Source organism: Limanda limanda, chromosome 8 (genome assembly GCF_963576545.1).
Source record: "Limanda limanda chromosome 8, fLimLim1.1, whole genome shotgun sequence".
Taxonomy (NCBI): domain Eukaryota; kingdom Metazoa; phylum Chordata; class Actinopteri; order Pleuronectiformes; family Pleuronectidae; genus Limanda; species Limanda limanda.
This window is the reverse complement of record NC_083643.1, coordinates 27,254,913-27,278,841: the sequence shown is the minus strand read 5'-3', so window position 1 is coordinate 27,278,841 and position 23,929 is coordinate 27,254,913. Positions and strand designations below refer to the sequence as shown.

General features: G+C 38.8%; 1 protein-coding gene across 1 annotated transcript in view; it reads right to left on the bottom strand.

Annotated features, from left to right (window-relative positions):
- cep290 (centrosomal protein 290) overlaps window positions 1-23,929 on the bottom strand; it is a 45,858-nt gene that overhangs the window by 9,977 nt on the left and 11,952 nt on the right. Inside the window, exons 16-41 of the mRNA XM_061077123.1 lie at window positions 23,827-23,924; window positions 22,654-22,729; window positions 22,331-22,464; window positions 20,175-20,336; window positions 18,893-19,042; window positions 18,673-18,788; window positions 18,425-18,527; window positions 17,686-17,916; window positions 16,490-16,663; window positions 16,286-16,397; window positions 15,508-15,713; window positions 14,998-15,149; window positions 13,323-13,434; window positions 12,557-13,012; window positions 12,010-12,174; window positions 11,637-11,744; window positions 11,305-11,439; window positions 10,953-11,222; window positions 8,862-8,969; window positions 7,929-8,128; window positions 5,965-6,178; window positions 5,346-5,483; window positions 4,118-4,339; window positions 3,521-3,643; window positions 1,319-1,461; window positions 750-905 (exon numbers count right to left, since the gene is read on the bottom strand). Of these exons, the coding sequence (XP_060933106.1) occupies window positions 750-905; window positions 1,319-1,461; window positions 3,521-3,643; window positions 4,118-4,339; window positions 5,346-5,483; window positions 5,965-6,178; window positions 7,929-8,128; window positions 8,862-8,969; window positions 10,953-11,222; window positions 11,305-11,439; window positions 11,637-11,744; window positions 12,010-12,174; window positions 12,557-13,012; window positions 13,323-13,434; window positions 14,998-15,149; window positions 15,508-15,713; window positions 16,286-16,397; window positions 16,490-16,663; window positions 17,686-17,916; window positions 18,425-18,527; window positions 18,673-18,788; window positions 18,893-19,042; window positions 20,175-20,336; window positions 22,331-22,464; window positions 22,654-22,729; window positions 23,827-23,924 (4,264 nt within the window). The remainder of the gene's footprint in view (window positions 1-749; window positions 906-1,318; window positions 1,462-3,520; window positions 3,644-4,117; window positions 4,340-5,345; window positions 5,484-5,964; window positions 6,179-7,928; window positions 8,129-8,861; window positions 8,970-10,952; window positions 11,223-11,304; window positions 11,440-11,636; window positions 11,745-12,009; window positions 12,175-12,556; window positions 13,013-13,322; window positions 13,435-14,997; window positions 15,150-15,507; window positions 15,714-16,285; window positions 16,398-16,489; window positions 16,664-17,685; window positions 17,917-18,424; window positions 18,528-18,672; window positions 18,789-18,892; window positions 19,043-20,174; window positions 20,337-22,330; window positions 22,465-22,653; window positions 22,730-23,826; window positions 23,925-23,929) is intronic.

Here is a 23,929-nt window from a genome sequence, read left to right as displayed (position 1 = left end):
TCAATTCAAGGGGCTAGTTACAAAGATTGTTGACCTCACCATTGAGCTTATTCATACATGTAAGGTAATTTACCAATCTCTCTATCCATAAAATTGTATCAAACAATAATAACTAATTTCAAATAATTATTTTGGAGAATTCCATGAAATTAAGATACAAGATAATAAATGTTAAATCATTAATTTCCGCTCTCATAGCTCAGATTGGAGTGATATCAAGTTACTTGATTGATTTTGATAGGGCCTTCCGTTTAGTTTCAGGGTTGCAACCAGCTTCTTGTTTAGAAACACAAGAAGCTTAATTTGTATTTTGTGAAGTGCATTGCCTTGTGTAATTTTTACGTATGAGATGTGTTAAATTAATCTAATTTGATAGTATTTATGCAAACCCAGCAAATGAAAAAAGGATTCCTGTCCATCCATCTATCTATCATCCACTTATCCTTTTGAGGGTTGCAGGGACAGGAGCCAATCGCAGCTAATATTGAGTGAGATGCGGGATACAACACGGTGTATCAAACAACCATGCAAGCTCATATTCGCATTTATAGGCAATTTAGAGAGGCCGGTTAACTTAACCTGCTCATTTTTGTATTGTGTGAGGAAGCTGGAGTACAAGGAGGAAGAAAGAAACCATTTAAAGACAGATTAGGAACCCAGAACCCATAATCCCCGTCCACATGAAATATCTCCAGAACAACAAACTAAAATCAGGGCAATGTCGAAAATTTGTAAAGACTGATACATACTTTATGGTGAGGATCTGCGTCTCCAGGTCTAAGTTCTTCTTCTTCAGCTCCTCTAGTTCCTTCTCCATTTCAGTGGTTCTCACACCCACTACCTGGTCAGCAGTCACACCTCGAGCCTTGAGCTTCTTCTGCAGTGCACCCTTCTCTTGCTCCAGTCTGCACACACACAGTAGAACAGGATGAAAACAGTGATGCACATTGATTGACATTTCAATCTTGACAGTGGCAGTAGCTTTTTATATAATCAGACTGATACTCTCATATACCTTATATAATGTTTTCTAAATACATAGGTATTACACAACTAATCAGTTACTAAACATTTTCGGTTTCTAGCTTCTCTAATGTGATGCTTATCACCTCTCTTTGTCTAGTATAAAAGGAACTTGAACCTTAGGCTTTTGGACTGTTAAAACAGGGAATTCAAAGACTTTAGATTTGGAAAATTATAAAATGTCATTCTATGTGTTTTTTCTTTTCCTGCTAGGTTTCTCTACCTCCCTCCAGTTGAAGGAATTCTGTTACATAAACAAAAAGATGAAGAGCTGTGGTATGATATTCACACTGACCTGGCGTAGAGGTCTTTCAGAGTGCTGAGCTGTTTGGACATGGACTCGTTCTCACGTTCCTTCTCCTTCAGTGAATTCTTCACTTTGTCCATCTTGGCCTGCCATTTCTTACCCTCCTCCCACCGCACGATCTCTTCTTTAGACTGCAAGACAAGTATACACATATCCAATGACAATGCTACTATAAATACAATTCAGAACAGTTGGAATTTTTTATGTTGGTTTTTTGGTCCAACGACTAAAGGAGTGACAGTTTAATTTGCAAGCTCGGTTCGTCACGTTCGACAGCCGCGAACATGATAGAAAACAAGCTGAAATTGGACATGGCAGCTGATGACAACCCAGGAAGGGATTGGGACATAATCGGAATTTTTCTTTATCAGAAATCACATGTAGGGCTGAGTAATAAATTGTCTTACACATATTTGAACTATTGGAAACCGACAAGGAAAACCTAAGTTAATTTACAGATGGATAAAAAAACCTGGTATTAAACAGGCTTTAGGGTAAAAACTTGCATAAGAATGCATACATTCCAGCATTGCTTTTTCTTTACCCCCTGCGGTCTATGTGACTCACAGGTAGAAGTAGGTATGAGAAATGTAGGCTATAATTTTAAAGGGGAAAAAACTCTGGTCTGAACATTTAATTATACACCACAATGTGCCTTAGAGGGATATTCCATCATAAGAAGAGATAAATTATGGTCCTCTCATAACAAAATGGAATACCACACCTTTCTTCAGCCTCAGAGAGTTGACGTTGTAAAAATGAACATTCATCCTTGATATCTCTTATTTTAAGCACCTCCTGTAGAAATTCACTTAAAACAGTTTTCTTAATTGAACAAAATCATTTCCAGATTTATTTGGCAGTGGAAGAAACCTTAAAAGAATATTTAAAACTCCAAAAGGAAGAGGGGGGCACTGAGTTTATCCAAAAACTAAGATTTCAATATTTTGCCCCCAGTTTATTTATTGTGTTTATTGTATTATTAAACTTATTGATAAAATAAACAAGCCTTTTTTGAACATCCATGCATCGCATGAGATATATGGTAACTTTAGTTTATACTACATAATGTCACAAATACTTAAAATCTCAAATATTTATTGTTTAGTTCACAACATTTAAGTACTTATACTTTAGTATTTCCACTTCTTGCGACTCATACTTCTACTCTGATACATTTAAAAGAGCATTGTTGAATTATTATTTATTATTTTACTCCATTACAAGATTTCAAACAAAAGATAATTTAATAAGCTGTTAAAACGCATTGTTAAATACTTAACCAGTGGTTTAGAAAATCTTTTGCTTCTGTAAAAGCAATATAGTTTTTTCAAATGTCTGTGTTATTAATAGCTTTTTCTCTCTGAAGTTCTCAAATGCTTCAATGATCCAGTATCTCACCACAAATTAGAAAGAGAAACAAGCTCTAACTTCCTCGTAAATAAAACTGTATAAAATGTATTTTGCTCTCGCTCCACCTCCTGCTTACACAACTGCTTCAATAGTAATGATCTCATGATGTCAGAGCATAATAAATTAATATATATAATCGGTCAAACAAGTACTTTTAATTTAAAATCTTAACTAAAGTTTACTAGCCTATATCTGACGGTGTAGATGGGGTGACATTTAAATATTTTAGCCCAGAAACGGCTGCAAAATTAAGCAAAAACTTTTTGCGGTTGAACGTGCCCCTGAAAACATAAGACATTTGACCAGTTATGGACAGGAAGCAGATTGTCTACTTGGCAGTTGGTTGCTTAGTAACAGAAAACACAACTAACATGGAAAAGCGATGGTGAGAAGTCAGTTTTCAAACATGAATGTCAGTGAATAATATAATATTGACAACGCAGCAGGAGCTTCTCTGCCCAATCGCCTTCACAACAACAACACCACGCGACTGAGACACGCTGCTTGCACTGCTGATTCCATGTTCCCCATCCCAATGCGCCGGTCACGCAGCCAGTGTGACCAGACACATTCACCGCTGGTTGAGGTTCAGTTGCTGTGACGTACCACTGAAAGTGGGGACTGAAAATGATTTAGGGCTTAAGAAAAAAAAGTCAGGCAACGCTTATAGTGGAAGGCAGTAGAAATTGCACTAATATAGACCATGCAATATCAGAGGCTGTTCATTGATAAAGACCTTAAAACAATTTTAAATGTTGACTAAATTAATGTTCAAACCTTTCCATGATCATCTTTAACATGTTTCATTTCTGCCCTTTTGTCAAAGTCAGACTCCAGCCTCCTGATCTTCTTCTGCAGATTCTCGACTGTCGGCCCCTTCCCATCTGGTTCTGGTTGATTCTTAATCATAAATACAGAGAAGAGAATTTTCATTCATGCACCTCAATGTTCTAAGACCGGGTCGCACCACATGACATTATGTTATGTTATTTATGCTGAAGTCCTGAGAAACTAAGAAGTCTACCTTTAATTGTACTGTACATGCTTGGTGACACTGATCCACAACAAAACCTTACACAAGAAGAATTAAAAATGTTAGACAAATGACTCAATTCTTTATGCATTCCTCAATTTAAAAAAGAATGCTGTGGAAGAGCCTAGCAGGCTTTGCTTGTCTTTATTATATTTGATCATATCTCAAGGTCTGGATGTCATGCCTGAGTCAGAGGATCCCGATCACTTGACAACTTGATGTTATGCTGACGTCATGTGTCTGGTGATCACAAGGGTGTTGTTGAGCATACCACTGTATTATTACCAACAGCGACAACAATACGCTCCAGTCAAAATGAGTTGCATCTTACAAACACTAACCTGCAGAGCGCTGCTGAGCCTCTTGGTTTGTTGCTTGAGCTCCAGAATTTCCTGCTCCTTCTCTTCCCTCTCAGCCTGCAGACGTCTCTGGGTTTTATGACTCCTCTGGAGGTCCTGGTTCAAGCAGTCCACTTCCTCTTTCAGGGTGCTCTCCCGACCTCTCATTGCCTTGGCGGTGTCCTTTGCAGCTTGAAGGTCTTCATTGAGTTCTTGCACCCGCACCTTTGGAGAAGAAGGATTTAAGGCCTTTTGAGTACACAACTGAAGACATGTTCCCAACATCCACGGTAACATCCAACTGGTTGTAGGCATTAATTAGAGCTCTAAAACATACAAGGGATATTCTCCATCTTGCCCTATGTTCTAAAATGAGAAATGATGTCTGATCTACTGAGCGGGCCACATGGCTTTCATTGTACTGCCATTTAAGCCAGTAGCCAGACAGATTTACCTTTAGCCCCAATGTAACCTCAAGTTCGGCCTGTATCGTTGATTACAAGGACAAAAAACTTGATGACCCTAAGGTGCACAACTGAAGTTATGTCCCTAACATCTGCTGGCGGCCGATAGCACCTGCTAACATCTAACAGCAGTTGGTAACTTTTATTTTTTAGAAGATGTTCAAGAGATATTCAACATCTTGTCCAATAATCTAACACAAAAAAATTTCGCTAATCTTTTTCTTTCTTTACAATAAAGCCAATGAACAATCCCAAACCATACACATCAACCAAGTCACATCAACAACATCAAGTATTATCTGTGTATCCAAAGCCTGTGTTATATTTGTAAAAAATGTTGTATTTTCTATTTGTGATTGTTTTCAAAGGAAGTAGGCAAATACTCAGAGACCAACAAACACATTGCATATTTTAGTTTTTTATAGGATTTGTAATAACCAAAGAATATAACCAGATTTTGATGTTATTTGGTGGTTATGCTATCTGCTATCAGTATGTGTTTTTTCAATTGAGACAAAATAAATCATGATAAAGTTTTAAATCATTACATATCAGACTAAACCCCAACTTTCCTTGAAGATGTGATTAAGGAAAACAACTATTCATTATGTCAATAATTCTGTCTGTGCAACAAGGCTGGCCTGTTTAATGTGTTCACCAACGTTACCGGGGACATCGTGACAGTAAATCAAAACAGACCTATGTAAACCAGCTGTAAACTTTCCATACATGTCGTCTATGAAATGTAACACACATGAAAACCTCACCTTCAGGTCTTTGGTGTGCCTGTCAATCAGCATCTGCACATTGAGGCTCTCTTCTTTTTGTGCAGCATTAGCTATGACTTGCTGCTCAGCAGCAGACGTCATCTCTGCCCGCAGCTCCAACAGAGCTTTACTGAGAGCCTGAGAGAACAGGGAACATAGAGATGCCCTTTATGATACATATGATAAGTGCAGTGGTAAACATGTTTGTACTGTGTGTATCATTACAATTGATCTCCAGATCTACTTAGTTGTTACTTGTTATGAAGCTGAAAAGCTAAAAAGCAACATTCATACGCTTCTTTCAAGTTTACCAACAAGTAAATGCTGGGCGAACAGCAAGAAAGCATCTAGACCAGGCAGCCACTCCATGACACTGACCAAACACAGACCAAAGCACTCATTTGTTGCTGTATGAAGTACTTTGTGCAATGTGTCCACCTGGTATGCACATCTTTGGAAAGGGATGAAACATATGCACTCTGGGGGAATGGCGCCAACGAATGAAAGCATTTCCTCATTCCCAAAGATATCTGGGTACTTTTGTAAAGCAACAGGAGCAAACAATTTACCTCCATGAAACAGAAAAGTACATTAAAAAGTAATATGATAAAAGAACAACCTTGAGCTGTTTCTCTTTCTGAGCGAGCTGAGCTTTGAGTCGTTCAACCAGGTTTTTCATGGTGTTACTGGGGGAGCGGACGTTGGCCTCCCTCTGGGCCTCCAGCTCAGTGCGGAGGTAGTTCATCTCCTTCTCCTTCTGGGCCATTTGGTTTCCCTGATCCTCAACCTCAGCAGTCAGACTCTTTACCTGGGAAACATGATGCTCATCTATCCTGCAACAAGACTCTTCTGTTAGTTTGTTTTTATAAGAGACTTTTAATCCCTGCAGAGGTTGTAGACATGAGTAAATAAAATAAACTTAAAATGTACATACTTATTCAAAAGATTAGCTTGCAGCAAAGGGGGGGAATAATACAAGGCTACAAATGCACACGTACATAGATTGTATATTTAATGTTATGTATATTCGAAAAATTGAAACCGAGGCAAAGTACACTGGAAGTGAGGATTTGATGGTTTTCAAAAACTCTTGACATTGTATCACAAGCGGCTGATTGTGTACCAGATCAATATAAACACTGTTCAGTTGCCTTCAGACAGAACAAATTATCTCCCTGCATAATTATTGACACTGTTACTGTTAGTGTATGCCTTTTAGCAGGTCACTTTTAAGATACAATTTCAGCCACATTGGCAGACACATATGTGCAAAGCAACTTCACTTCATTCAGACACAGGGGCAAGAGCTTGATCGCATCCACTTCTCAAATACACCTCCTTTTGATATAGACCTGCCAGCCCTGTTTGGTAGGCAACACAATCCTCCCATGTATGTCAAGGCCAAATCTCTTAACAGATTATTTAGGTCAATACACAGAATCTAAAGGCGAGGGACCAGATTTTGAGGCTAGACGCCTCCTAGTTTGACCAATTACGTTTGAGGTAGCTGTGGAAAGCAAAACAGGGGGAATACATTGACCAAAATGCATTAACTCGTGGCTTTTTAATGGATCTGCATTTATAGGTATAGGTATAGAAATTAGCCAAAATGCCATCTGGACCTACACATGTACGAAAGATATTGTGTTTGACTTGTGAGTAAAGAAACTGGTCAGACTGTAAACAGTGTAAAGTGAATGGAAGACTAAGTCTTGGCCTGGATATCCTTTTTCCACCATAGAAGCCCCAAATATAGGCAATTGCTCCCAGAGGCTCTGAAATTGTGGCCAAGTTATATTGACTATTGACAAAGACTCTATTTCTACCAAGCACAAACATATTTGGGCATGCAGGTTTATTCTGCATGGCTGTTAGATCTCCATGGTGTCTGCACCGCATCTTTCTAACAGGGCAAGTAAGAGTTATTATCAGTTTGTGTTGCCATAAGCAGCGTGAATTCTCTACCAGACAATCCTGGTCGGCTTGAAAATCATAGTATTTTGTTTGCCCCTGTCGGTGCCATGCGGTGCGTTCTCATAAAGCTGAATGGCCTTGTGTCTCAATGGTACAAACAAACTAAGGAATCTTGAATGCTCTCTTTAATCTGCTTCGCTTTTGCTGCTTCATATGAAATTTCTGAACCCTTAACATCAGGTGATCTTGAGTATCCCATCAATAGCTTTAAGGTTGTATAAATCCTCTTATTCAACCAAGCTGACATGATGAACTTATTCTAAGCTGTGCTTTAGGCTGGTCAATACCCTAAGTGGAATATATGTGGAATAAATATCCACAGCAAAAGCAAAAATATGGAATAATGTAATACTAAACCTGTTCTGTTTATTGATTTAAAAGCAATGATTTTTTTCCACAGTAAAAGCCCTATTTACTATTTAATACTATATTTAAGTCCTTCGAATAAACAACAGTTAGGAGTGAACTTTTGTGTGTATCGATTTTAAATTACTCTAGTCATAAAAACAATGAAGATAAAGGAAATATAAAGGATTCTGATTCTAATATAATTTAACCTTCAGACCTAACCACTGACTCAAACTCAGAAAAAGCTTCAGGGATAATTACTTTGACATGTCATCAGAGTGTCTCTTAGCCTGTGCTTCCATGGCGGTCCTCTGTCGCTGCAGCTCATCGGTGGTCAGCTTCAGCTTTTCTGTAGCAGACGACAGCGAGAGGTCCAGCTCAGCCACGGTCTGCTCCAGCTCAGCCAGGCGCTCCAGATGCTTGGAGGTCGGCACCTTGATTGTGGGCTTCTTCATTAGCTCCTGGAAAAGGATTTAGGGAGCATTAAACAAAACACTTACAACAGTGCTCTAAGACTCTGGAACATCTTCTGAATTCCATCATTTTCCATGAAACAATGACATTATACAGACAGTATCCTTAGAAATACAATATAGGACCTGTTTGTATTCAAATAAGGCGTCTCTGGATGGATATATATATATATATATATATATATATATATATATATATATATATATATATATATATATATATAAATGTGATGTCATTAACTACATGTACCAATGTTGTTGTGTATCAAAATTGTCATAGCTGAACTCTTTTCAGCCCTGTTTTCCCATTGTTTTGTCTGCCAAGGAAATTGTGTTTTCATGGGTAATACCGCTGCTCATCTGCCTTCATGTTTGCTAGCAGGATTACACATAAACAACTGGAAGGATTACCATGAAACTTGGTGGAAGAAAATAATTTATGGATCTTGATGAAAAAGATCCAGCATTTTTAAGGGACTTTTAAATGTGGTTTAACAAGGACACTGTTTGGCCAGGGCAGAGGTATTTGTTATCTGACTGCCAGTTAATCTTAAAGTTTATTTTCTTCCAGTTCCTGTGTGTAACTACAGGGACTGTGTATTGGTCTCTGAGAGTGGCCAAAATGTGGGAGATCTACACTCAATCCTGTGTAGACTGCGTAGAGTTGACCCCGAAAATAAATACATAAATAATTAAAACAAGAAGAGATAGAAATGCTTACCATTGCTGTCTGTTTGAAGTGGTCCAAAGACGTGTCAGAGTGCAAGTCAAGCTTCTGATGTAGAATCCTGAGCTCCTCCTGGTGTCTCTTTATCATCTCCTCTTGATCCTGGGATCAACAAGGTGTAGTGGGAGTGAAATATACATTTTGAAGTCATTCCATCCATTATCTACACTGCTTATCTTATTTGAGGGGTGCGTTGGGAACCGGCAGCCATTCCCAGCTGACATTGGGAAAGAGGCGAGCTGCAACCCCGACAGGTCACCAGCATATCACAAGGCCAACATACAGAGACACGCAAACAGGGGAATAACACAGAAAGACCCCCCTCAAACTGGGAATCAAACGTGGAATCAAACCACTAATACCTGCTGCTGGCTCCCCTACCGGCCTCATCTGTCTAACACTCTCATCATCTCATTCAGACCATAATTACAGAGCACAAGCATCCTTGCCATATTATGACAGAAACGAATGCAACCTAATGAATACGAAAAACAATGTTGGTGTTAGTGAGCCCCAAACCAGAGCCATTAACGCTTGCACTCCTGAGCATAAGCTAAATGTTTTATATCAATTAATTCATTTCAACTGAAGCCTGGTTTACTTTGACTACCTCGGTCCGAATGTGAGTCTTCTGTAATTTCTCTTCTCTTAAATTTTACTTTTTTATTCCAGGGAACAAAATAAAAGTGTGTGACGTAGCCACTATTTTCTCTAGTTGTTTCATTTGCTTTTAAAGTCAATGGCAGTAACATTTAATGTGGGGTTTATTTACTATTGACTAAAGGACCGTGGATTTCCTGGGATCACCACCACATGTTTGTGGAAATAGACTGCACATATTTATTACGTGTACTAGAGTTCTGTGTCTTTTTGTCGTTTTTTAAGCACTCCTGTTTTTATACCAAAGTACTGCCCAGAGACTGCTGTCGTGAAGCAGAACATAAACAATGAAGCTGTTTGCAAATTGGATAAAAACCTTTCCTCCAGCAACCACTGGTTTAATCAATGATATAGTTGATGATGTTATTGTGAAAGCTAAGATCCTCATTAGATAAAGTTGCTCCTCCACAAAAATATCCATCACTATGTAAAACTGCTTATTCATCCTTAATAAGGCATCTAGGGGATTGCAACTCCATTTTAACTGGAGTACCTGAAAAGCCTATAAGAAAAACTGTTTGTAATTTAAAGTGCCGCAGACGGAGTCTTAACTAGAACAAAGAGAACGGATCACATTACACTGCAGATTAAGACTCTTCAGCGGCTACCTGTACTTTTTTAGAGACAATTTTAAAGTTCTTTTACTAGTCAATAAAACTTTGATCGGCCTTGCTCCCCCATACATCAGAGATTTTCTTTCATTTTATGTCCTAGCCAAATCACTAAGATCCTCCAGAGCTTTCTTTTAAAAGATCCTTATGTGTCCCATAAAAGTACTGCTGAGGCTTTTTAGCCTTTACTCTGCGGAGCATGTTACCGCTGGTAATGGTTAGAAATTAAAGACCAATTTTTTCATCTGGCTTTTCATTTGGATTATTGTTCAATCTTTTGCTTTAGTTTTTATCTAATAATCATTTTAATTTAATTTCTATTTTACTTGAGAATATACATTTTGTTACGTTTAACATCTACTCCTCATCTAATACCTATCTACTACTAAAGTACTGACTAAATTCTATGACTATAAAGATTAAGCTTGTGGTTCCCCTTATAAAAAATACTGGTGTGGACATCTTTGAGGTCACTGATTTCTGAGAATTTCTCCCTCTAAACATCTCACATGGTTTCATTTAAATCATTTTACAAGGCTTAAAGAGGTACGCCTGTGTATGGCACTGCTGACATAAATTCTCTCTCACATTCACACCTACGAGAAATAAGGGTCCCCAATTAACCTAAGCTGTATGTCTTTGGACAGTAGGAGGAAGCCGGATTATTTTCATGCTGTGAAGTGACAGTACTAACCACTGCAACACACTGCGGCCACTTTTAAACACCAAACAGGAGTCACTTAAGGATTAATAAAGGGGATTTGTTGCATTAGGAATCACTGCACGCCCAGCACTTCTACTTGCATCACTGTACCTCTCTGGCTTGAGCCAACTGGTTCTGGTATTTCTTTAATACGTCCTCCTTCTTGTCAAGTCGACCCTGGAGGTCTTTGATGGCCTGCTGAGCCAGCTTGAGGGCAGGCTGACAGTCCGACTGGCCCTCCTCGTGCTTTGCGAGGTCAGCCAGGAGGCGTTCTCTGTTGGCAGCAGCTGGGAGCCGAAGACGCAGTTCATTGATGACTTTGTCCCTGGACACAATGTTCTGTTCTGCCTTCCACAGAGCCTCTGCTTTCTCTTTCAACTTCTGCATGTGAAGGATAATTCAAACAATATACGATGGGCTCGACATGGAAGGAATACTTATGAGGAGGGATGGAATACTATACCTCATCCAAACTTTTGCAGGTGGCCTGTGTGTCCAAGATGGTGCGGACATGCTCTCTGATTTTACCAAGAGCAAAGTCTAACTGATGAGCAAGAGGTAGACTGGGGTCTGGTAAGGAGCCGGTTCCTTCATCAAACTGCAAACAACCAAAACAAATGTTATTACATTATTTTTTAATATATTTAATGTATCACTAGACTAAGTCCAAGCTTTATGACTGAATTTGAAAACTGAGAAAGAGCTCGAAAACCAGTCCATCTCTGAATAATCATGTATCGCATTGCCATTATTTTTTACAGATTTCTTTGTCAACCACTGTAAACAGTAGCTTACCTTTTTCACACTGCTCACAATTTCATCTTGGTGTTTCTCATACTGATCCACTTGGCGCTGCAGCTCCACCTCTCGCTGATCCCACATGAGCTGCTGTTCTTCTTGAAGCTTTAGATGAAAAAGAGTTTTCTCCTTTACCTTGACATCGGCCTTGTAAGCTACATTACTGCTGATACACATATGTACTGAAAAGCTCCTTAACAAGTTGTTGTCAATGGCGACACTTTTGCTCAATCTTTGTAATTGAGTTCATTCAACTAAAAAACCCTTATTATAACTCATTATGAAAATAATAATAGACTGATTTGTCTATTTCTAGATATTAAATTTGTAAGCGTTTGTAAAAAATCGTCACATTTGTCTTTCCTCTCACCGTGTTTTGCTGCACATTATCCTCTTCCAGAGTTTGGACGTTTCGCTCCTGTTGCTCCACAAGATTCTTCAGGTACTTTATCTCCTCCTTCTGGACCATCAGTTCTCTACCTTTGCGCAGCTCCTGCAGACGAGCTTCTTCCATCTTCTTGTGCCATTCAGTTATCTGTTTGAATGAAGTTGTAGGTAAGAAGTCCCAAATGTTATTCTGCCAATTTCAAGTACTTGTATTATTATGCTATAACATAATTTGTTTGTATTAATATTTGTAAATGGTCTCTATTTATATAGCACTTTTCTAGTCTTTATGACCACTCAAAGCTCTTTACAGTAGTTTTTTTTTTTCTGCATTCTCCCATTTACACACACATTTAATACATTGAATCTATAGGCAGCACTTTTTTTTCTATGAGGGTCAATTTGGGGTTCAGTATCTTGCCCAAGGACCCTTCAACATGCAGATTAGGAAGACTTTGATCAAACCGCTGATCTTCTGGGTAGAGGACGACTGCTTTGTGTTTACACATACAACAATTTTCAAAACTAACCTTCTGGGCTCCTTTCACATCCTTCAGTGTTGAGATGAGCTCCTCCAGCCCTCGAATCCTCAGTTCCAGCTCCTCAGCCCTGCCCTCTGCTCTTCTCCTCTCCTTCTCCGCCTTCCTCTTTTCCTCCCGGGCTTTCGCTCTGTCCTCTTGGAGGTTCATCATGGTCACAGAGAACTTTTCTTGCTGGGGGAGCGGCAGCGCTCCGGCAAACTGCCTCCGTAGTGATTGGATGGTCTGCCGCAGGTGCTTGGAGCGATTTCTGCCCTCCTGGCGGGCGAGGAACAGAGTGCGCTCACTGGCATCCAGTCGCTGTTCAGCACGCAGCTTGTAGGCCTCCAACTTGTGAATGTGAGAGGTTGTAGCCTCCAGTTTGGCAAAGGCGGCGGACTCACTCAGCTGCAGAGCCACAATGTGCTGGTGGAGCTTCGCAATGAGGGCTTTCTCATCTGAATGGGACTGAGGGACAGAGACAATACTGAAGACCAAGGTTTTCACACAACTCACAAATACTAATGAACAGTATTTACAGTCTGTTATACAAACAGGTTTGTGTGTGTTTGGATTCCTTAAGTATACAAATTCACCTCTGCAATAATGATTATACTATAATATAATATGAATTTTCACACATTCTTAAGTACCTAACGTACTCAAACTGAAGTCAAATTAATTTAAAGTAGATCATAGAATTTACCTAATCTTAATACTGCTGACTTGACTGGCAAGAGTAAACACTTTGTTTGAATACATTTTTTTAAACAATTACCTGGAAGTCCATTATTTGTCTCCTCAGAACTTCTACCTCCCTCTGATTGGACTGTTGTCTCGCTTGTAGAGCAGACGCCTGCATCACAGCCACATCAGACACCCCTTGAAGCCTGTGCAAAAAAAGAGGGAAAAAAAACAAAACACACATATTACATACTTAACGAAATGTAAAATTAGACCTAATGTTTAAACTGACTCGCAACACTTACAGGAGTGAAAAGGCAAGTGTAACAGCTTCCAACCATGAAACTAAATTAAAGAATGGTGACATATAAATCAAGCCAAATTTATTTTTAAAACCCATATTCACAATTTGTCTAATAGGGCTTTAACAAGGAGTGACATCCTCTGCACATCTTGACCTTCAACAAGAGTGACGAAAAACTACTTAAACAAAACTTTGAACAGGGTGATAGAACGTAGAAACCTCAGAGAGCCACATGTGAGGGATCCCTCTCCCAGGACAGACAGAAGTGCAATACATGCCACGTGTAAAGGAGAACATCAGAAAGATAAGGCTATTTGCAGCATAGATTAGAATAAACACTTTGTAGCATAACTGAAGGTCAATGAATTGATGGATAGTTGTCAGTAGTGGTCGAGTATCTGAGGATAAATATTGTATATCAAGCAGTCTTGTTGTATTCATACAAGCTAGAGGCACCACACTGAAGAACCATCTACTCAGCTGACGTCCTCTGGATACATAATGAACACTACAATGTTTCATATCCATTGATTTAATTGGTGCCACAAAACAACTCTTTCACAAACACAGACACACAAGCCCATGCAAAGACCTACCAACACATACAAAACATTAACAATCAACCCATCTTTAGATTTCATCAAGATTCCCTCATAATTCTCAGAGAATTTCTCAGAGAACTTCCCATCTCGCAATGCTAAAGAAAGTAAAATATTGGATTCTGCCCCCAACCTCCTTGGCAGATGTAATAGGTCCATTTCATGATGATGTCATCATGATGTAAATATACCATATGATGCGGTAGAGCGTTTAATCTAAAAAAGCTATACAGTGTCTCTAATCTTATTGATCGCAAAAGTTAATACATTGCTCCACTAAATGGCATTTTCTGACTTCATAGTGATAACATGATGTAGCCTATCTACCAGGTTGTCAAAAATGATTTTCTGATCTACACAACATTAAGGTCATGTTTTTAAGTCCTAAAGAATCCAGAGGTATGATCAATATCTGATTAGGACTTTAGATTATCTCTGTTATCTGTGGAAGTATCTTTAAAAAAGTTTGTTGACCAAGTTCTAGTTTTTTGACGATCTTTTCCAAAAGTTGGAGATATCCCCCAGAGTAGTAATCCCGCCAAGTTAGGTAAAAGGCTTGCACACATGTCCATACACATGCACGCACACAAATTTAACACGGATGGCGTGCAGGGTAATGACATATGTGAGATCAAGTGGTCACTTGAGACACATTGGAGATATTCTCCTGATGTGACCTGGACAAGCTTATCTTTTACAGCTTTTTCATTAACACACAAATTCTTCATTCTACTGCTATGACCTTACTAAACATCTCTTCTCATATCATTCACATGTACATATTTCCAACATTATTCTACGACTGCAACTTCAATCTAATGAGAACATTAATGATTTATCTCAGGCCTGCAGATTGTTAAACTTACTTAGAAACCTCGATGTGGAGCTCGGCTTCGGCCCTTTCCAGCTCTGTGATCCTTGCTCTATCAGCGTCACTCACAGCTTTACTGATGCTGTCTGCCAGCTCATCTCTCAGCTCCCGCTCGATCCTCTGGACATCTACGTTCATGCGAGTCAACTGAGGAAAAATAATATTATTATTGCTTGATAAAATTCTTGGACTTAGGAATTCTTGGAAAAACTGCTCTTAATGACTAAAAATTTGGCACAGACACTCTTGTAGCAGAGTAGCGTTGTTGTTTTTGGAATTTATGTATAAACCAAAATGATGATTATTCCCATCACGCTATCGCATAAAAATTACTCTTCATTTGTAGAAACCAAAACAAATAATGTATTTATCACAAGACTGCGTTTCTGGGTGTATGCGGGAACTTTGTGGCCTTTATCATGAAGCACTATTTATTGAAAAAACAATCACATTGACGCCCTTGCGTGAGAGAAAGTCATCAGTCTTCTTTCTTGAATCTCCTTACCTCTGCAAACTTGGACTCCAGCTCTAAGTTGCGCTCTTCCATTTGTCTGAGGGAGCTCCTCACATGTTCAAACATTCTGTGGGCATGCTCCGCTCTCTGCCTCTCGTTCAGCTCCTTCATCTCAAGAGTGGTGATTCGTCTGGCAGTAGATACCATTTCATTGTTGGCCAATGCCTTGCTTGCCTTATCCATACCATATTCGCCTCCTGATTAAGTAGAAAACATCATTAGAGATATCATGGCTGGGTGTTGAGCTAAACAATTCTTATATTGCATCAAAGCAATTAAGACCTATTCTTAGTCCAAATTAAACGCTGCTGATGCAGCCGATGCTGACCAGATTATATTTGTAGGAGTTCTGATGGCAAATTTGTTTATGACGTAATTTTACTGAGTATACTTTTTTATAAACAGGAATATTGAAACATTATCCGACTGTATGTTGATAAGAATAATAGCCAGAACTTAATTTTGTAAAATAACACGCATTGTCTTCTGAAGCCCACAGGAATGAAAATGGTGAAAGACAAGTGAATGCAAAGCAGGCATCGTGGGTCCAGGTTAAACTGCGCGTGTAGCCATGCTGCAGTTTGCTGCAGACCCAGCAGGAAAATGTTATATTCGCCTCTTCGCTCACACATTATACACAGCACATGTGCTTCAGCGCTCTAATGCTGTTTGACTTTCACTAAACGACATTTAAAAAAACACAATATAAAGACATTCAATTAAATACAAAAGGCTGAACTTGATATAATGAGCACTATCCCCCTTTTACCAGTTGAACTGATGTTCTCCCATGCTTGCTCCAACGTATTCATTTTCTCCTTAGTGATCTCCAGCTCTTTATTCATGGCAGAGATTTGCTCCCGGAGAGACTCATTCTCACTCTGAGGCAGGAAAAAAAAAAGAAATATCTTTACTATTATTCAACTACAAATGTAAGTATATTGAAGATGAAATGACTGACATGTTTTAATACCTCCAAATGTTCGAGATTGGTGGTTCTCTGTATGAGGCAGCTGTCCCTCTGCAGCATGTCTCTGTACTTGACTGTGAGTTCTGTGTACTGTTTGTTAGCCTTCTCCAGGTTTGATGAGGGCACACTATCATCCAAGGCCTTTTGCAGTGCTGTTATCTGATATGAAGCCATTTCCTGTGGACAAAACAAAGAGCAGTGTATGTTGGTAAGCCAAACGCGACCTTTGCTTGTGATGTTTAAAAAGGAGTGTTACTTTTACATTCCTTTTTAAAATTTACAATATTTACCACAAAAATCTACAAAGATTTTCTGCAGCATTTGTTCTGTGACAGGTCATTGAAATTAGAGCCCGACTAATATGGATATTGGGGCAGATGCCGATGCCAGTATTAGGGAGTGAAACATTTAAACTTAAATATAAATATATCAGCCAAAATATAAAAAAATGATGATTCCTATGATGTCTTACTCAAAAACTTTTATAGAAATGTAAGAAATGAAATGAGGCTTGATATTTTACAGTTAAACCATGATTGTATATAACAATAAATAGAAAAAAAATACAACTAAATATTTATAACGAGAATTAAGAAAATAAACATAATATTTGTACGTAAAATGTAAATGCTCATCTTTTCTGCATAGTTTATTCTGCAAGATAAAAGTTTTCGTAAAATTTCAAAATCAATATGTCTGGTTAGTATCAGCTGATGATATCTGTAAACTTATTATTGATCGGGCTCTAATTGAAATGTTCTCGGCTTAACTTGACTTGTGGTCACCCTAAATTAGAGTCTAAATTTTCCAAATCTCTAAAACCTAAAATCTCTAAAATAGTTAAAATGGCCTCAAGTTGATCAATATTATAATTTATGTATAACAGAAGTTCTTTACATTTTAATATCCAGTATGAAAATAATATTAGGCTCAGTCAATTATGATAAATGCAGGGTTTTTTTCTTTTGCACCTGCACATTTCTTTTATTCAAGAAGTTATCAGTCATTAGAGGAAGATATTTAAGACCAAACACCACATACTTTCACTTAACACATTATCGTTGGATAAAACTGGCTGCTTCACTTAAAAAAAAGAAGAGAAAACTGCTCTTCAACTCTGGGTAGATTATGTGAGAATTGGTTTCAGTATTAGGTCAATTTGTTTGGTTATAAGATTGTTTTTGCTTGATTCTCTGTACCTTGTATCTCTGCAGATAGCCTATCCTCTGAGTGACAGAAGCCTGCATGTGGATGCTGTCGTCCTGTAGCTTGTTGTTCTCCTTGCGCATGTGCTGTTCCTGCTCCAGCAGGGTGGTGTAGCGCCGTGTCAGTTTCTTCTCATTCACCTTCAGCACAGTCAACTTTCGCAACGCTTCGCTCAATTGTCTCCGGACTTCCACTGGATCCTTTTCAAGCGTGTCTAGCAGCTCCTGATGGTTGAAATAGATACATGCACCAATGAAACGGTTTGATCCACCGTGAAATTTCAATGGGGGAGTCAACATGAGGTAAAATAAGCAAAATGAGGCACAGCAGTATATCTTTCACTGGTTTTACAAAGGCATTAAAAAACCAAAAGGTCAAAACTCAAATCATTCTTCTCGTAAGGTATTCTGTGCCATCCTAGATTCTCAGGGGTCTCGTCATATTTTTAACTGGAAGACAGGTCACTGGTTTGTTCCTGCTACACGTTTTTCATGTTCAGCAAGTTAGAAGACAACATCAGACGGACACACAACAACATGGACATAAGAGATTGGGAGAGATTTATCTGTAATAGATTCAGTTCCATATTGCAGTTTTTTAAGTGTTTTCATGTGTGTCTTTGTGTGTGTGTGAATATTTCAGACTGTAAAGCACTTTATGCGTAAGAGACACATAAATGCAGTGCACCTTGCAGCCTTTAAGTTCCATTAACATTTTTTTGGTCTGACTTACGTTGAACTCTTGGATTTTAACAGCGTCCACCTGCTTCTGTTCCTCTAGTTTGTCCTTCACATCTTCAAATGTCTGTTTCTCCTTCTGCCACTCAGCCTTTTCACTGAGTGATAAAAACACACAATAAAAACATTGATAAAAGGGAATGGCAGCAAATCCGCCTGGCCCCTAATAAAAGACAATTTTAAATTTTGCACTTCAGGTCACAAACCCCATATTAACTTGTGAGAAACTTTCTTGTTACCCACCTCAGGTATTCTTTATAGAGGAGTCCCTGTTGGTGGCTGATAACAGCAAACTTCTCTTTGTATTCCTCCATTGTTGTTTCAAGTTTCTTGCTTTGGTTCTCCTTGTTTTTGAGCTCCTGATTCATTGAAATATTATTATTTAATTGTCAAGAGTCAAGAGATGTAGTTGATTTATATTTAGGCTTTTTCGTGCAGGTTTTCAGAAGATGGCAAGACTGACCTGAAGAAGTCGAACAACATACTCATTTAAGGAACTGATGACCTCAGTGCTACTGGGCTCCAGGCCCTCAGGGAGGGTCAGAGGTCGGAGAGCTAGTCCACTGTATCCTGACTTCCTAAGCAGCTCCAATTCACCTTCCAGTTGTCTCACCTGAGAAGCACAGACATTTTTTTTACCTCAATACCCATTTCTGCTTATGTTATTTGTAATGTTATTTGTGTAACAGCAGTTACACAATAAGTTTCAGAACAAGTTTGAACAATAACACAGCATTACTATAAACTGCTAAGCAAGAGTCATTGTCAACCACCTGATGCATACAATACTGTTTGTCCTTCAAACAAAGACAAACAGTATTGTAGGCATCAGGTGGTAGTCATAAAAATGCAAGTCCCATTCAAATACATTTTTGTGAAACATAAATCACTAAAACCGAGCAAACTAATAAACACAGAAATGAGAATAAAATGTAAAACAGTATTCAAGAGCAAGCGAGGAGCAAGGAAATTGGGGGGGGGGGGGGGGGGCAGACAAAAGACACACAAAAAACGCAAAGTAGCATAACAGAATAAGAACTTCTAAATTAGCTTGATAGCTGCCTAAAGGAAAGCCTTTTATACATGACAAGCCTTTCAGATTCTAAGAGGAGAGATCCAATAAACATTGTGTTGATTTGTCCTCTGGATATACTCAGAAAATACTCAGTTGTGTTGCATTGAAACTGAATGCAAGATGAAAAGATTCTTTACCCCATTTCTACTATTATAGGAAACAGAAGCAACACATGTTAAACACAGAGAACACTGGCTCTCTAAAGAAATATTCCAGCTATGCTAATTGCTCTCAGAGACTGTACAACGTGTCTATCAATCTTCATTATGTAAATTAGAAAATTGTGCGTGGTTACATTCTTTCATGTGAAATATTCATGCTTTGGATTTCGAAAAGAGAGTTGCGACACATAGTTGAAAGCATTTGGAGTTGGATTTGAATAACCAGCATTCAATGGCGGCTTGACTTTGAAAAACCTGTCAAATGATATTTATGTGTTGTAGCATGCTTGTTGTAGCATTTCTCATGCATGAGAAACTTGAGCCGCCACAATTCACGCATGTGAATCGAGCACCCTGCAGAGCAGCAGCAAGGCAATGTTTGGTGTCAGCTAACAATAGGGTTTGAAATCCTCAATTTAGTTTGTGTTGTTATCAAATGAAAAGCATCAGAGGGGCAATGCATAGCCAGTACCCTGTTCATATTGTACATGGCCCTGGTCTGGATGTACCTTTTCTTTTGCTCTGGCGAGCTGACCAAAGCTGCTTGTGGCCTCCTCCCGGGCCATTTTCAGTTCCCGCCTCAGTTCTACGTTTCTTCCTAAGAGCTGATGTAGTTGGGGCTTGAGGTGCAGGGTTGACTCAGACTGCCCACTCATGTTGACATCAATTGCCTGTGGAAGAAGATGACAGTTGAATCTCAATTGAAACAAACATAAATATTGGATGATAAATAAACCCTGTTTGTAAAATAGAAAGGATCATTTGAAGTGTCCTTATCACAGCTCCTCCACTATCATATTCACTTACTGTTTAGACTTGTACATAAAATAAACAGATTTTGCTCGAAATCACACCACTGACAGCAAATATCACACTAATATCACTAGTTGTGATTGTGGGTATTTCTCGCTACTTCCTCTTGTGCTACACCGGTCTGATGCTGTTTCCAGGAGAGGGAAATACAAGTAAAAAAGATCTCTTGTACTTTCACAGTGCACCATGATCCACCAAAAGTCACACAGCTCTCAACTTTTTACTGCCTTACCGAATTTGTTGTTTAGTTGCTATGTGACCAGCCCTCTGCCTCACCAAGAAACTGAAATACCTGGGAGGGGAGTATGCCCATTGTTTTCAACGCAGCACATCTAACTGTAAAAACACTGTACTGAAGCGTGATACTCAAACCCACTGCCACTGCGAACAATAACAAAAACAAAAGTCATTTAAATTTTACAATTAACTTTATAACATACATAATTCTATATAATAACAATAATATTGAGTTTAAAGTTAGGGCAAACTAATTATTCTGTAAATATTACACATCACACCTATTGTCTCCAGAACTGGCTAACGACCGAAATAACTCAAGAATACAAGTGGTGGTAATGAGTTTAGTCTGTCAGGTGTCTGGGCTCAGCCTTAGAAACAGGGTGAGGAGGTTAGACATCCTGAGTAGCTCTGAGTAGAACCGCTGCTCCTTCACCTTGAAAGGGTAAAGTTGAAGTGGTTCGGGCATCAAGTCCGGATGCCTTCTCTGTGCCTGTAAAGTATGGCTTGGGAGACGGATGTCTGGGATACCATACTTGGACCACATAAGTGGAGGACAATAGATGGATACACATTACACAGGCTTTATTGTTTTCTAACTGCATGTGTATTGTACTAGTTCAATCATGCCTAGGATAGAAGTTAAACTAGTGTAACTAGCTCAAGATGGGTGATACTGTTAACCTCCAGATTGCAGAATCCTTGACATGTGCAATTCTGCTGAATGAAACTGTGGATTTGGAAATCCATAATAATTTTCCCATTCTGCTTTAATAAGGCAGACTGATGGCTTATTGGAGAAAGAGGCTAGATGTGTGTCATACGCCTTGGTACGCTCAGTAATATGTAAATTATCAAGTCTGATTAGTTGCCATAATAATTTTTTATTGTTTATCCCGTAGTTTCATTCCCAAACTGAGAATCGATGTGTCTGTCCATTCATCCATCCATCTACTTTCTTCCTCAAGGTAGCAGACTAAGCAGTATTCCAGATGTCCCTTTCCCCCGACAAACTTTTTCAAGTCCTAGTATGGATTTCTGAGGCGCATCTATTATCCCTCCAGTGAGTTCTCGAGTCGGGTACCTGGTTTCTATTCAGCTGTACTCCACGTTGCCCTGACACTTTTATGGAGGAAACTAATTTCCACCGCTTGTAATAACGATTGTATCCTTTTGGTCAGTTTCAAATGACCATAAGTGAGAGTTGGAACATAGGTTTCCTACTAAATTACACTGAGCAGTGATGTAATTCAGGTTCCTCAAAACTTTGTGTCACGTAGCATGACATCTACAGTAGGTCCAAGTATTTTGCACATCTTAATGGGACAGTGCTTCATACAAAATGGCAGAAAAAGTGAGACCAGACACCATGCTAACTCTACATAAAAACAGTCTGTATGAGTGTTTAAGGACTAGGCTGCTGTGTTTGATTACCATTATGAGTAGTCGCAGGACTAGACAGGTTGGGTCAAGTCCAGTTTTGAGTGAGAGATAATAGCTGGTAACAGTCTTGTAAATATAACCTGTGGTCGACTGCTCGAAAAGTCCAAGGAAAATATCTAAAATGGATAAATGTGATATTTAGCATTAGATGTAGTGCAGGGGACATACTTACATTAGCTACCCTTTCCAGATTGGCAATATCGATGGCACCATCAGATGGAGCTGCCTCTTGATTAATCCTCATGGTTTGGAGGACGTCTTTTAGCACAACCTCAAGATCTTGTTTCACTTTTGACAGTTCTTCCACTGTAAGTTTGTACATGAATCAACAATATCAGCCACACTGTGGCAACTAGGGTATTTAATCTACCGACACATTTTTACTTAGAAAAAAGATACCCTCGAAATATATTCAAGGGTAATGTAATTACACAGACACAGTAATTGAACTGACTGAGGTTTTCAACTTCAGATGCATAGCAGGCCTGTACTTACATTTGACTTGAAACTGAGACCCTTTGACTCCCAGCTCTTGGTCCTTTTTGCGCAGTTCTTTTTCTAGGTACTCATTCTGCAAACAAAAGTGAAAGCATTAAAAATGTTAAAATTGTGAAGCTCAAACATTTATAGGTCTGTTCACAAGTGTATTTTGGGGGTAAAAAACTTGTTTAAGTAATAGTAAACTCTGAAGTAGCTGATTTAGTATCTGATTAATTGATTCTCAAATTGCTTATCAGTTTGTTTTATTTAAAAACTGAGATGCTCTATATCTTTTAATAAATGTCTGAGAAGCTTCCTGTTTTTCAAACCCTTGAATGTATGCAACACAGGAAACTCTACTGTTTTCCTCCAATATCAGTGAGTTGAATGTGGGCCGCAATAGTATACATTATGTAATGTACAATACGTTCTGCAAAAATCTATGTCATATTGATCACTATAAGCGGTTAATGACTATAACCAAATTGCGTAGTCTCTGTACGATAGTCCTAGAACTTGAGGGAAAAGTAACAGTGGTTTTTAAGATAATGGTGACATCACATTGTGCACTGACACAATGATTTGGTTCTGCTTAAACATTGATTTGCTTGAAATGACGCCACAGCATCAACACTGATCACCACATAATGATCAGTACTTTTCTTAAATAAGTCAAATCTTTCTTCACAGCTGCGCTTTCATAACTCAGCTCGCTTTCTTCCCCTCTCTCTCGCGTTAACACACACATGCACTCAAACACACAAACAGTGTGTTCGGACACATCTGTAAACAGACTTTGCTAACTTAGGCAATGTAAATAGAGCCGGAGGACATGGCGGAGCACACTCGGTTTGGCTCCATTTGGTTGACAGTGTGCAGACACAGACAGACAGAAGCAGAAAAATTGGTAAAAACTGTAAAAAAAAAAAAAAAAAAAAAAACGTTTATGAAAAGACCCGAAATGAACACTGCAAGCGTATTACTTGATCACTCCAAGTGAATTATTGAAGCAGCATTGGTATTTGACAATTCTGTCCTAAGCAATTTACTCCATATAAACGGTTGATCACTTTATCAGGTTTCCACCAAATAAATGAAAGTAAAAGAGTAAAACAAATTGTCAATCTAATGCCCTATGAAGTCATGGAGAAACGACGCATGTGTGCGTGTTGGGAGTCAGGAGCTTACCTTGCGTCTGATCTCTTCATTTGTGTGGGAGCTGCTTTGCAGTGCACTTCTGCTGGGTCTGATGTCTTCTTCCAGAAGTGACTTTGATGGTGCGATCCCTGCG